Source organism: Lissotriton vulgaris, chromosome 2_1 (assembly GCF_964263255.1).
Source record: "Lissotriton vulgaris chromosome 2_1, aLisVul1.2, whole genome shotgun sequence".
Taxonomy (NCBI): domain Eukaryota; kingdom Metazoa; phylum Chordata; class Amphibia; order Caudata; family Salamandridae; genus Lissotriton; species Lissotriton vulgaris.
Window position 1 is genome coordinate 791,491,960 of NC_141687.1, and position 12,114 is coordinate 791,504,073.

General features: G+C 51.8%; 1 protein-coding gene across 1 annotated transcript; it reads left to right on the top strand.

Annotated features, from left to right (window-relative positions):
• Positions 1 to 3,779: 3,779 nt before the first annotated feature.
• On the top strand, positions 3,780 to 7,892 carry SP9 (Sp9 transcription factor). Its single transcript, XM_086958694.1, has 2 exons — positions 3,780 to 3,926; positions 6,427 to 7,892. Exons 1-2 carry the CDS (start codon positions 3,906 to 3,908, stop codon positions 7,693 to 7,695), a joined length of 1,290 nt encoding a protein of 429 aa, XP_086814820.1. The 5' UTR covers positions 3,780 to 3,905; the 3' UTR covers positions 7,696 to 7,892.
• Positions 7,893 to 12,114: the final 4,222 nt, after the last annotated feature.

A 12,114-nucleotide genomic window follows, 5' to 3' on the forward strand; every position in this document is an offset into this window, starting at 1 on the left:
ACCTCGAGGGGTGTCTCTTAGCAAGGGAGTAACCAGAACATGTAAACACCTCCACTGTGACCCTACCTGGAATGCCATCAGAAGAGGGGAGCGAGTAAACCCCACCCACACTAAATGAGGCTCCGTCATCCCAACCTCTGTCCATCTATCTCTACATCCTTTAAGCATTTCATGCATCCATCCATCTTTTCATGCTTCAATTTGTCCTTCCTTTACCATTCTGTCCATCCACCTTTTCATCATTACTCTTCCTCCCATCCTTCCTCCCTTCCTCTCACACTTTATTCCTTCATCCTTTTCCCATCAATACCTCCCTTTTTCATCCAGCCATCATCTCACTCTCCTCGTATCAATTCATCCATCCAAACTTCCATTCATTCATCCACCCATTCATCTAGCTTTTTATCATTCCAGCCATTCTTTCTGTCACCCACCCATTCAAAGTTGCTTTACACTTCACTCATCCGTCCATTCACCCTTTCATCCATCTTTTCATGCGTTTTGCCCTTCCTTCTTGTCACTGTTTCTTTCTTCTTTTCATATGTTCTTCGTTTCACTCTTCCTTCCAGCCCTCCACTGGCAGTGGCATGGCCAGTGCAATGTGGGCCCCAGTGCAAGGAAGGAAATGGGCCACCTGCTGCTATCTGAAAGATAAAACAGAGACATAAACAGGGCCCAGAGGCCTAAGCTGCCCACTGTGCCCTGTTTGTTTCTGCATTTCATCTTTCAAATAACACCCCTCCCCCCCTCAGTGTAAGCTGTGAAAGTGGTAGGTGGGGTTCCAGATACCATTGGTACATGGTTCTTGGAGCTCCCTCCAATCGGCGCCTCGGACTCAAGTGGTCAGAAGCAGCGCCTGAGTGTGGCCCTCGGTCTGTGGTGTTTCAGAGGCTGGCAGAGCAGGGTAGGGTTGCTGGTGCAGCTGGACACACTCTTTAACCCTTACCTTGTCCAAGCCTGCCTTCCTTATGCAGCCCTGGACTGGGGCTCGGCCTAGAAACTAACTCGAACTCGAAAAGAGCCTCGTGCAGTGCACCACAGCAAGCCACTCTTATGTAGGGTTCCACAGCAAGCCAGTGACACAAAGGGCACAGCAAACCCAACTAACACCCGCTGCAGCACAGCAAATCTATGACGCCAGGAGCTCAGCAGAAACCCACTGGTGCGCGGTTCAACACAGCAAGTCACTGGCAACAAACCCCTTCCACCCCTTTGCCTCTGTGCTGAGACCTGTATGTTAAAACAGTGCACCCCAGCCACCATTTTGTGTTCACAAGCCAGTGAAACCAGCCCCCCTGCCATCAGTGGTAACACGCGCTATTTAAATACAAACCTTGTTTTTCCTCCTCTATCCTTCTGCTATCATTCCAAATCCAAATATCTGACGGACCTATCCACCACTTAAAATGTACTTGCATGTTTCACTATACTAATTTAACCCTAATCCTCTGTGGGTCCCGGAGTAGCATGCTACCCGCCGAAAAAGCGCTTCCATGCCTCACCAGGGGTAGTAAACACTACATTAAATGCAATTACAATACAATAGAGCGCACCACAACAAACCACTGGCACGCTATAGCACCTCACTGACGCGTACTGCGCTGTAGGAAGCCACTGGCACGTGTTGCAACGCAACAAACCACTTACACTCGGCGCACAGAAAGCAGCAGACAGGCAGTGCACAACGGAGAGCCACTGACACACACGCACCACAACAAACCAATGGCACGAGCCAACATCCCACAGACACGTACTGCGCTGTAGCAAGCAACAAAACAGCAAACCACTAACACGCGGCGCACACCAGAAAGCCGCTGACACGCCGTGCACAACGGAACGCCACTGACACACAGCGCATCACAACATCAAATGGCACGCCACTGACACGAACTGCGCTGCAGCGAGCCACTGGCACGTGTTGCACCACAACAAACCACTGACACGAAGTACACCACAACACGCCACTGGCATCGTGCACAACAGTCAGCGACTGACATGTCCTTAAAAGGCACAGAAAACCCGGACTGCCTCGCCCTACTGTGAACAATCTCCTAGTTTGGAGAGGACATTCTGGTTGAACCAATGCTACTGCCGTGCTCGTGAAAACGGTACAACTGTTACTGTTACTGATGCTGTTCATATGTACACAGAAAAGCGCCCGTTCATATTGTTCCACTCACAGGCCCTGCTGACTGCGAACTTTCACATTAGCCCTGAGTGTATTTACCACCCTTGACCCCAGCACTGCACGCGTTGGCACAGTTAATATGGATATGAAACATTCTAGACAGACCTCTACAGTGGAAGTGGCTTCCCCTTCGCCATCATTTGTTAATCGCTGGTTCCCTTTACTGCTCCATGCCTGTGCAGACTGCCTCGGGTGGCATCCGCTCTCAAATGATGGTACCTGTAAGGCAGGTTATTCAGCAGACCGTGTGCACAGCGCCTGCCCACCCTCCACCTCCACCGTCAAAACAACACGAGGGGGCAGACAAACACGTCAACCGTGACATTCTTCCTGGCCATGGTGAGTGCGGTTTACGCCGAAGGTCTGGCGCTCGGAGGGAATCGTGGCAAGTTCGACAGATCTGTACACCGTGCCACGGAGCTCAGACAAACCCCTGCGGGGTTGTGTACCCTACGATGCAGCGGGGACGTGCATAACCACACGTGCGAACACCTAAGTGGGAGATATTGCATTAAGATTGTATCTACCTTCTGACATATTAATTAGCGGTGACTGTTTTAGGGGGGAAGGTTTTTGAAAGCAATTCTAGTGATTTTGGCAACCATCATTGCTTATGAAAATTTTTATAGTATGTTGGCGTCTCAAAAACATATTACTAATAAATTTAAAAAAATGAAAAATGAACAAAATAATTAAAATGTCAACGTTAGTGGTTGAAAGGCTTGCTGTCCGCCTTTCACCAGCAGGAGTAGGAGTGTTTCTTATTACGACTTAAATGTCAGAGACATGCACTGTGTTTGGCAACAAACGTGGATGTTCCAGTGAGAGGGCGCCGTGTATAAGGGAAACGCAGAGGGGCGCGTGGACAAAACGTGCTTGCGACCCCGTGAAAATGATTCCACCGTCCAATTTCGGTTGTATACTGATTTTATTTTATTTATTTATTTTACTTTCGGAGTTTTATATAGCGCTTGCAAGACCCGGTGGTATCAGAGCGCTTTACAGCATACATAAAAAGAGAAAAAATAAGAAATAAAGTACAGTGAGAATTATCAAGGATATTGGGGGTGATGTAAGGCAAACTTGAAAAGGGCTCTTAATTTCTCACCAGTCCGAATCGAGGACTCAGGGATGAGCGGAGGGGACCCGTACCCTCACCTACTCTGCACATCAGCTGATAGGTCTTTTACTTGGGACAGGCACGCAGCTCCCCCTAGCTGGGTGCCAAGTTTGAGAACATAAACAGGCGCGTTTAGGGATATACTTGTGGCTACTTTGGGCACGTGGGTACTTTGGGAGCTTCTGTCAGTGTGCTGTGAAAGGTGCCCCCTCCCCCCTTCATGCAGAGGGCCCTGCAGCAGCGGGTAGTCAGTGGGCGCCTCCGGCTGCTGGCACGCTAAGCAGAGTCTTCTCCCCAAGCACGAGCCCGTCCGTGGCCTCCAGTTTCGCATCCCCGGAGCACGCGCCTCCGCCTCTGATTGGCTACCGAGCCGCCCCTGCCCGCGCTCCCTGAGCCCTTATTGGTCGAGAGCCGGAGTCAGCGCTACTTCAAAGCCGGCGCGGCCAGGCTGCCGGAGTGTGGCCGCTGGAGGCTGAGCGGCGGGAGCAGAGCGGGAGAGCTGGAGCCGACCGACCGGGCGGGCTGGGAACAGGCACCGGCATCCGAGGACAGAGCGGCAGTACCGACACAACCCGGAAGCACCGGGGCCAGGCACCCATGGCGACCTCTATCCTCGGGGTAAGTGACCTCGCGCTTAAAGCAGTGCCCCGGGGGCGCCGCATCTGCCAACCTCCCCCCTGTCCCAAAGCAAACCAGAGGGCCTATCCTGGGACCACTGCGATTTTTTTCCACAATGATGCAGTTTTTTTAGAACGAAAAGGCAAGGTTATTTGGCACATTACACCCGCTCAAGTCCGCGAAACAAAACGGAATCATGCATACTCATAATTAAAATACATAAAACTTTTTCAGTATATTTGATATATTTTCATTTTCTATCTAGATAAAAGTGTGTGTTGGTCTGTAGATAGTTATGAACACACTGATTTTACACGTCAGTATTACTGCTTCCAGCCATCTGTAAAATTGTTATATGAAATATTCTTAGTTTACTACAACACATTATAGGGTCCGCGGGGATTGTAAAGATCCGCATATGTGTGGCTGGCAACCGTTCAATGGCATAATCGTAAACAGTGCAGGTTACCATTATCCGTTAAACCAATGTATGTGTTTACATACCAAATAGAAAGTCGGTGATAGTGTCTCTAGTTATGTTTAACACCATCAGTTCATATGGAAATAATTATTGTAATCTTGTGTTTGTGTGTATATTTAATTCATAGTTATACGCAGCCACGTAACAGATGTGGAGTATAATTAGGTATATGTACGCACACATGTGTGTACGTATATATATCTATAAGTATATACACAATTATGTGTGTGTGTGTGTGTATATATATATATATATATACATACACACACACACACACACATATATATATATATATATATATATATATATATATATATATCCTTATCTGTGACACTGATGTAGAGGCTTGCAAAGACTGCCAGTTTCGCTCACTGAATGTGCGTGCGCATGTGTACATATATTTTGTGAACTCACATGTATGTGTAATATGTACAAGTGAGATTCAACATGTTGTTGCTCAGTCAAGTACTTCTATAGTCAGCGTATGCGTATTAATACATTTATCATATATAGACACATTGTCTATGTAAAGGAATCTACACAGACCTCTTTACGCATTTACCTAGGCTAACATCCATCGATTGTATAGTTTTTATTTAGCATTCGAGTCAAAAACTGTTATAATATTAATTTTTTTAGACGTGTACTAATTAATAGATTTTTTGTACCGTCAGTCCCAGTTTTTGTGTAACAGTTATAGACACGGTACACAGAATTATAATACTCAACAATTTCGACGGGTGCATAGAATGATTCAGTCTCTGTGCGGCACCGCACGAGCGTATATTCTCACTCACTCTTCACACAACACATTCGTGCCTTTGCTCCAAGTTGCCTAAAGCGGGCGTAGGGCAGGATTCATTTGTCATAGATTAGAAACGTGTTAGATAATAATTATATTTGCCTCGGACAAAGAATAGCTCGGCGCTACAACACAAAAAGCATCCAGGGGGCACAACTGATTATTTTATTGCGATATATATGTATATTACCCGGTGCGTTCAAAGAACGGGGCAAGGTATATAGGTAAATGGAGACTCCCTGGGGTGGTGGGAGCTTTCAAAACGCTGCCAGTCTCTCATGCCAAACGGACACGCATGTGGGCGTTACTTCCTCTGAGCTGTATGTCTTCCTTAAGCAGCAGAGAACAAGACATATCTCCAGCCCTCTTCGGTAGCCCAGGAAGATTTATTGTAGCCGGAGGTGAATGGGTGAAATTCCACGGGTGGCGTGCGTTCCACCGCGGCATCTTTTGTTAAATCGTGTCTTTCTAACCAGTTCAACCTCAAGCTAGGTCTGAGGTGGGTGGGGGCCCCACTGGGGACCTGCGTGGTCGGAGTTTGGAGGAAAGTGGGCCCCGATTATTTCCCTGTAACTTTCCAGGGCAGCTCCTTGTCTAACAGCACGAACATTGCACCCCGGGCAGACATCACACAACATTTAGCACAGACTACACATGCTTTTCGGACGTGTACAAGAACTTAGGATAGGAAGAAGGGGTCGTTGTTATGGCCTTCCCAAAGCGAGGGGGCGTTAAAGGTCTGATGTGTAGAGCCGTTTATCAGAAAGGACTGGCATGCCACAGTTGTGCCACCGCCAATAAACCCAATCCATGCCCCCTACACACACACAGCGCCACAATGAACACCACGGATCCCTGCTTTGATATGGAGTATATTTGGGGGTGCAGCGCAGAAGTCGGGGGATGCCATGCAGAGCATAGGGACATTCAGAGCATAGGCCTTGAAGCGAGTCCAGAGCATGGGGCCTGACCACCAGCAGTCTTTACCCACTACTAATGTCTCTGAAGCTCGAGTTGGAGATCACATGGGGGTGGTGGGCAGATGTTGGGGCATGGGGGAGTGATGGGCTTGTTTTCTTACATGTCCAATGTGTGGCAGGCAATAATTGTTGGATGTCAGTGTGGTTAGTAGTATTGCACGTGGAAATCCTGACGAGCTATCTCTGTACAAATCACCCAACATGACCTCTGATGCATTTTTCTTATTTCTCCCCCAGGAAGAGCCCAGATTTGGAACCACGCCTTTGGCCATGCTGGCTGCCACCTGCAACAAGATCGGCAACACCAGCCCCCTGGGATCCCTGCCTGAAGCCAGCGCCTTCGCCAAGGGCAGCTTCCACCCCTGGAAGCGCGCCACCTCCAGCTGCAGCATGGGCGGCTTCGCGGTGGGCAGCAGCAGCCGGGCCTCCAGCGGGCCGGGCACGGCCGCCAGCAGCAGCAGCAGCGCCTTCTGCCTGGCCTCCACCTCGCCCACTTCCTCGGCCTTCAGCAGCGACTACAGCGGCCTCTTCTCCAGCGGCATGTCCTCGCCGCAGGACGGCGGCGGCGGCGGTGGGGGCCAGTCCGCCTTCATCTCCAAGGTGCACAGCTCGGCCGAGGGCCTGTACCCGCGCATGGCGCATCCCTACGAGCCGTGGTACAAGAGCGGCTTCCACTCGGCGCTGCCGGGCGAGGTGGGCAGCAGCGCCTCCTCGTGGTGGGAGCTGCACGGCGGCGCCGGCTCGTGGCTGGAGGTGCAGAGCCCGCAGCTGCAGGGCGCGCTGCACCCGGGGGCGCCGCAGGCCGCCGCCGCGCTGCACTACGGCTCGGACTTCGGCTCGCTGACGCACTCGGCCTTCAGCTCCACCGGCCTGGGCTCCGGGGCCTCGCACCTGCTGGCGGGCGGCCAGCACCTGCTGGCGCAGGAGGCCTTCAAGCCCGTGCTGCCCTCCTACGCCGACTCCAGCGCGGCGGGCGTGCTGCTGCCGTCCGGCGGCGGGGGCGGCTCCTCGCGCTCCGCCCGCCGCTACTCGGGCCGGGCCACCTGCGACTGCCCTAACTGCCAGGAGGCCGAGCGGCTGGGGCCGGCCGGGGCCAGCCTGCGGCGCAAGGGCCTGCACAGCTGCCACATCCCCGGCTGCGGCAAGGTCTACGGCAAGACGTCGCACCTGAAGGCGCACCTGCGCTGGCACACGGGCGAGCGGCCCTTCGTCTGCAACTGGCTCTTCTGCGGCAAGCGCTTCACCCGCTCGGACGAGCTGCAGCGCCACCTGCGCACGCACACCGGCGAGAAGCGCTTCGCCTGCCCCGTCTGCAACAAGCGCTTCATGCGCAGCGACCACCTCAGCAAGCACATCAAGACGCACAGCGCGGGGGGCGGCGGTGGCAAGAAGGGCAGCGACAGCGACACGGACCTGGAGACGCCCCGCTCGCAGTCCCCCGAGCTGCTGCTGGACGGGGGGCTCCCGGCGCGGGGGGGCAAGGACTCGCTGCCGAGTGACTCCTAAGAGACGCCTGGGCCTGGACTGCGGAGGGCTGGCCCTGGAAGGCACTCTGATGCCCCACAAGGGACTGACCCGGAATACCTGCCCTCCCGAGAGGGGCTCTGCCCGGAACTTTTACCTCCAGAAAGCCGGGACTGTCCCCTGAACTCTGACCTCCAGAATGGGACTGTCCCCTGAACTCTCATCGTGTGAGGACAATCCCTTGACATCCTGAGTTGAACATTCCCTGCAGGTCTATGTCTGGGCGGGGCTGGCCACGGCTCTCTCTTGGCGGAGGGGGACTGGCTCCCTCAGCGCCGGGCTGTCACTCCTGGAACATCACTTTGCAGAGGTGACCTGGCACTCCGGTCTCCAGAGGTGGGAGCTGACGTGCACTCTGCTCGCTTCTGAAGGCCGCTCCTGTGTCTAGTACTGTAATGTCCTCATCCACTCTAGCTCCTTTCCACAATGGGCAGTTCTGAACTGAAGCCAGGCGCACAGCTGGTATCCGAGCTCTCCAAGGGGATATCCTTTGACTTTTCATTTCGTCAGAGGAGTCTTTCCCTGTGGCTCCCGAGGAGGGGCTGCCTCTGTTAAACAGAAGACTGGCGCTGCCCTCTGAAACCCTTACAACCCCAAGGCGTTATGCCCCTTCTCCGTGGCACTACACTGCATCCTAGCGCTTCACGCAGATAGGGTCCTGCAATTACACCCTGCGCTTCACACTAAGGCGACCCTTTCCCTTCACTTTTACATTGGTACAACCAGAGGCCGCAACGCCCACAGAGAGGGCCCGGCCCCTACTACCTGAGAGTGCCAAGCCCCTACATCATACGCCTCACGCATAGGGTCACGTAACTACATCCTGCGGTTTACACAAAGGCGGTCCTCCCCATCTCCCTTACTTTCCTACAAATCGAAGGCGCTGTGCCCCTTCATCCTGCCCCCCCCCCCCCCCCTATTCCCTGTGAGTGCCTTGCCTCCTGGCACTCCTACCACCTGAGAGCGCCAGCCCCCTACATCCTACCCTTCACGCAGATAGGGTTCTGCAACTACATCCTGTCGCCCTCCTCTCTAGCACTCCTCTAACTGGAGAGCACCGTCCCTACATTCTGGCACTTCACTCGGTCACCTCTGGGGGCTCTGTCTCCAAATTGTGTCCCTCAATCCAAGATGGGCTTGTGTACTGCTCAGCACTTGTACATCCTACGAGGGCCTTACCTCCCCAGGCTCTTGCATTCTTACACCCAGACTCTTTCCCTACTCCATGGCACTCTTACTTCCCACGAGACTAGCATCCCTCCCGCTGGTATTCTTTCACATTATGATTTCCCTGCCCATACCTCATGGCACGTGTTCCTCCAGAGAGTACTCTGTCCAACTCTTTGGCTTTCGCAAGCCCTAAGGGGGTGATACCACTACTTGCCTGGCTCGCACTCTCAGCCTCTCACGGCTTTGTCCCTTTTTCCTGCCTCTCTTACCCTCCTCAACCCTACTCCGAGCTACCTTTACACCTGGGAGGGGGGGGGGGGGGGTGCCGGCCCAACCTGCCTCTCTGCTCCCTGGCAGGTCTCAGGAGGGCCCAAACCATTATTGCTCCTTGGCATGGCTTAGGATGGCCTTAATTCGCTCTTCTGCGGCTTGCCTTGGGTGGGGCAAGCCCGGTGCCCCCCCTGGCATGCCTCGGTGGGCCCAAGCCGCTGCTTTGCCCCTTGGCATGCCGTTGGAAGGTCCAACCGGCTGGTTCCTGTCACACCTCGGGAGGGCACATCCCGGTGCCCCATGGCATGCTTGGACCCTGAAAGGACGTTGCTCCTTTTTATGTCACCCTAAACCACGCCCCGTCTTCTTAGTTATAGGCCTGAGAGTGCACCGGTCACTGGACCATTAAAGGCCCGTGTTTCTAGTCACCCGGTGACGTGCCAGTAAATGCACTGTTCATCCCAACAGGTGAGAGAAAGTCTATATTCACGCAGTGTGATCTCACTCGTGGTACTGGATCTATGGAGGTGTGAACTACTACTCATCTGTCAAAAGCGCTTTGATGTCTCCCCAGGAACACCCAGCGCTATATAAATGCAACAGTTGCTATGGCTTGAGGGTCCTCACCCCCTTTCCTTTGGCACTTTCGTCCTGGGAAGGATCCAGTTCCTGTTGCCCCAAGGGGCCTGCTTTTCACTCCCTGATAGTCGTAGGGTTGAGAGCGTCCTGCTTCCACTTCCCGAGGCCCACCTCCCAGGTACTGCTACCCCTCAGAGGGCCCGTACCTAGCACTGTTCCACCACCTGCGAGGTCCTGCCCCTCATACCTGCGGGGTCCTGGCCCTAATACCTGCGGGGGCCTGCCCCTCATACCTGCGGGGGCCTGCCCCTCATACCTGCGGGGGCCTGCCCCTAGTGTCTCATACCTGAGAGGGCCTGATTTGACACCCTCGTAGCCACACAGCCTCTAATGGCCTTGTCTCTAGCATCCTTACCCAGCCCACCCCTGTTCCTAGAAGAGCAGGTCCTTGGCACTGTTCCCCCCTCTAGGCCCTGTCCTCATATCCCGAGGGCCCATCCCCTGCACCCCCCTCCACCTTTCTCCCCTTTCAGAGGGCCCTGTTTCCACTCTGCACTTTTATGTCCTGGAAGCTCGAATTGGCAAATAGAGTTTTCGGGTCACCCAGGAGATTGGTTGAACCCCGCCAGACAGTTTCAAAGAAACTGAAACAAATCAGCGCGCAGACACAGACGACAGACCCCTATGAAAGGAGCTCAGTGCAGCCATGAAACCCGGCGAAGCGCTATACTCCGTATGGTGGATTACACCGGCCGGAGCAGGAAGGCGGCGCCGGAGGCCGCCGGCAACATGAGGGGCGTCTGCGCCTCGTTTGCACCCGCAGCTGCTGACTTCGCCCGCTCCAGAGGTCCCTTTCTTTCTTTCCTGTACATTGCCCTTTCAAAACCCTTCTTTTCTTTGTGATTTCCTGAAATTCAGGGAGTTTTAATTTTCGATGCACTTTGTGGAAGTCGGTATATATTGTAAGATATATTTAAAACCTGTTGAGTTGAACTTTCAGTCGCAAACGTGTACATTAAAGTTAAGGCAAATTAACTGCCTTTATGTGTATGGAGAACAATCATGATTTCATTTTCGTATTATTAAAGGACTCCGAACATTAGATTTTCGGTTTTTTTATTCAATTTTAGTGCACAAGAGATTACACATTTTTCCTACAAAAACGTATACTGTCAGCTTTAGAAGTTTATATTTACAGTGCTATGAAACACAACGGAGAACAGCGAGTGTGTAGATATATATGAGTGTGTGTGTATATATATATATATATATATATATATATATATATCTCAATGACTACTGTGTAAATTGTTTATTATACATATATATGTGTGTGTGTGTGTATATATATATATATATATATATATATATATATATATATATATATATATATACACACACATACAGCACAATTTACACAATGCTTATTGTTCACAGGAGCTGTTTCAAACCAGTAAGGTATAATATATAGAAAAGTTGTACACTTTCCACGTTGTCAAATTTTAGAATGCTTAACCGATGCTATATTTTGTAGAGCTGAGTTGACAAATAATGAGCAGTTATCTGTCTATTCTAGTTTGCGATGTCTCCTTTTATAGCTATATTTGAACTGGCTATAGCGCTTTAAAGCGGTCGAGTTGTGACGGCACTGCAGAGCGAATGAAATAATTGTATCCAGTAGAGATGTGGATGTTGGTAATGCATCCAGCGGAGATGTGGGCTTTGGTAATTTCTCGGATGAAAATCCGGTGTTTTTAATTTAAGGAATTAGCCTTTTAAAAAAATACATTTCCGTAGAAAACTATAATGTGATGCGAGATACCGCTAGAATTGAATTTCTTAACAGTTCAACTTATTCTTCAAAATCCGTATCCATCAGAGACCATTTGTAACTGGTCAGCTGTAAATCCCCCGAAATAAATAAACAGATACATGGTTTTAAGGGAACAGTGCCCATAGAAACGTGTTGACTGCACGCAATACCGCAGGAACCTTCTCCGCCGATCAGTGGTTTTTTGGCCGGCCTCCTGCCCCCATCCGTGCCCCACAGATTCTGCGGGCCTCCGCTGTCTCCCCGGTGTATAAATCACCGCAGCTCGCTCCGCGTCCACGCACATTTCACGCTCAAATGGAAGCCGTGTAAAATGTTATTAATTTCGACTTGAAGCACACTGCAGCCCCCCGTGCCTTGTCGCCCCTATTAGGGGCTCGTGTTTTATCAAATCTCTAATTAATCTCGCAGACATCGCCAACTTCTCCGCTGGGGGAGGCCCGGCCACAAAGCTCCCTTGAAACCCCCTTTTAATCGCCCAAATTAACTGCGGGAAATTTGCATGTCAAACGGAGAGAGGGGACCGCAGATAAAACGGAGCGCTTTAAAAG

Coding starts and splice junctions, on each gene's coding strand:
- SP9 (XM_086958694.1), top strand. CDS start 3,906: ATGGCGACCTCTATCCTCGGG. Junction 3,927..6,426: donor TGGCGACCTCTATCCTCGGG/GTAAGTGACCTC, acceptor TTTCTCCCCCAG/GAAGAGCCCAGATTTGGAAC.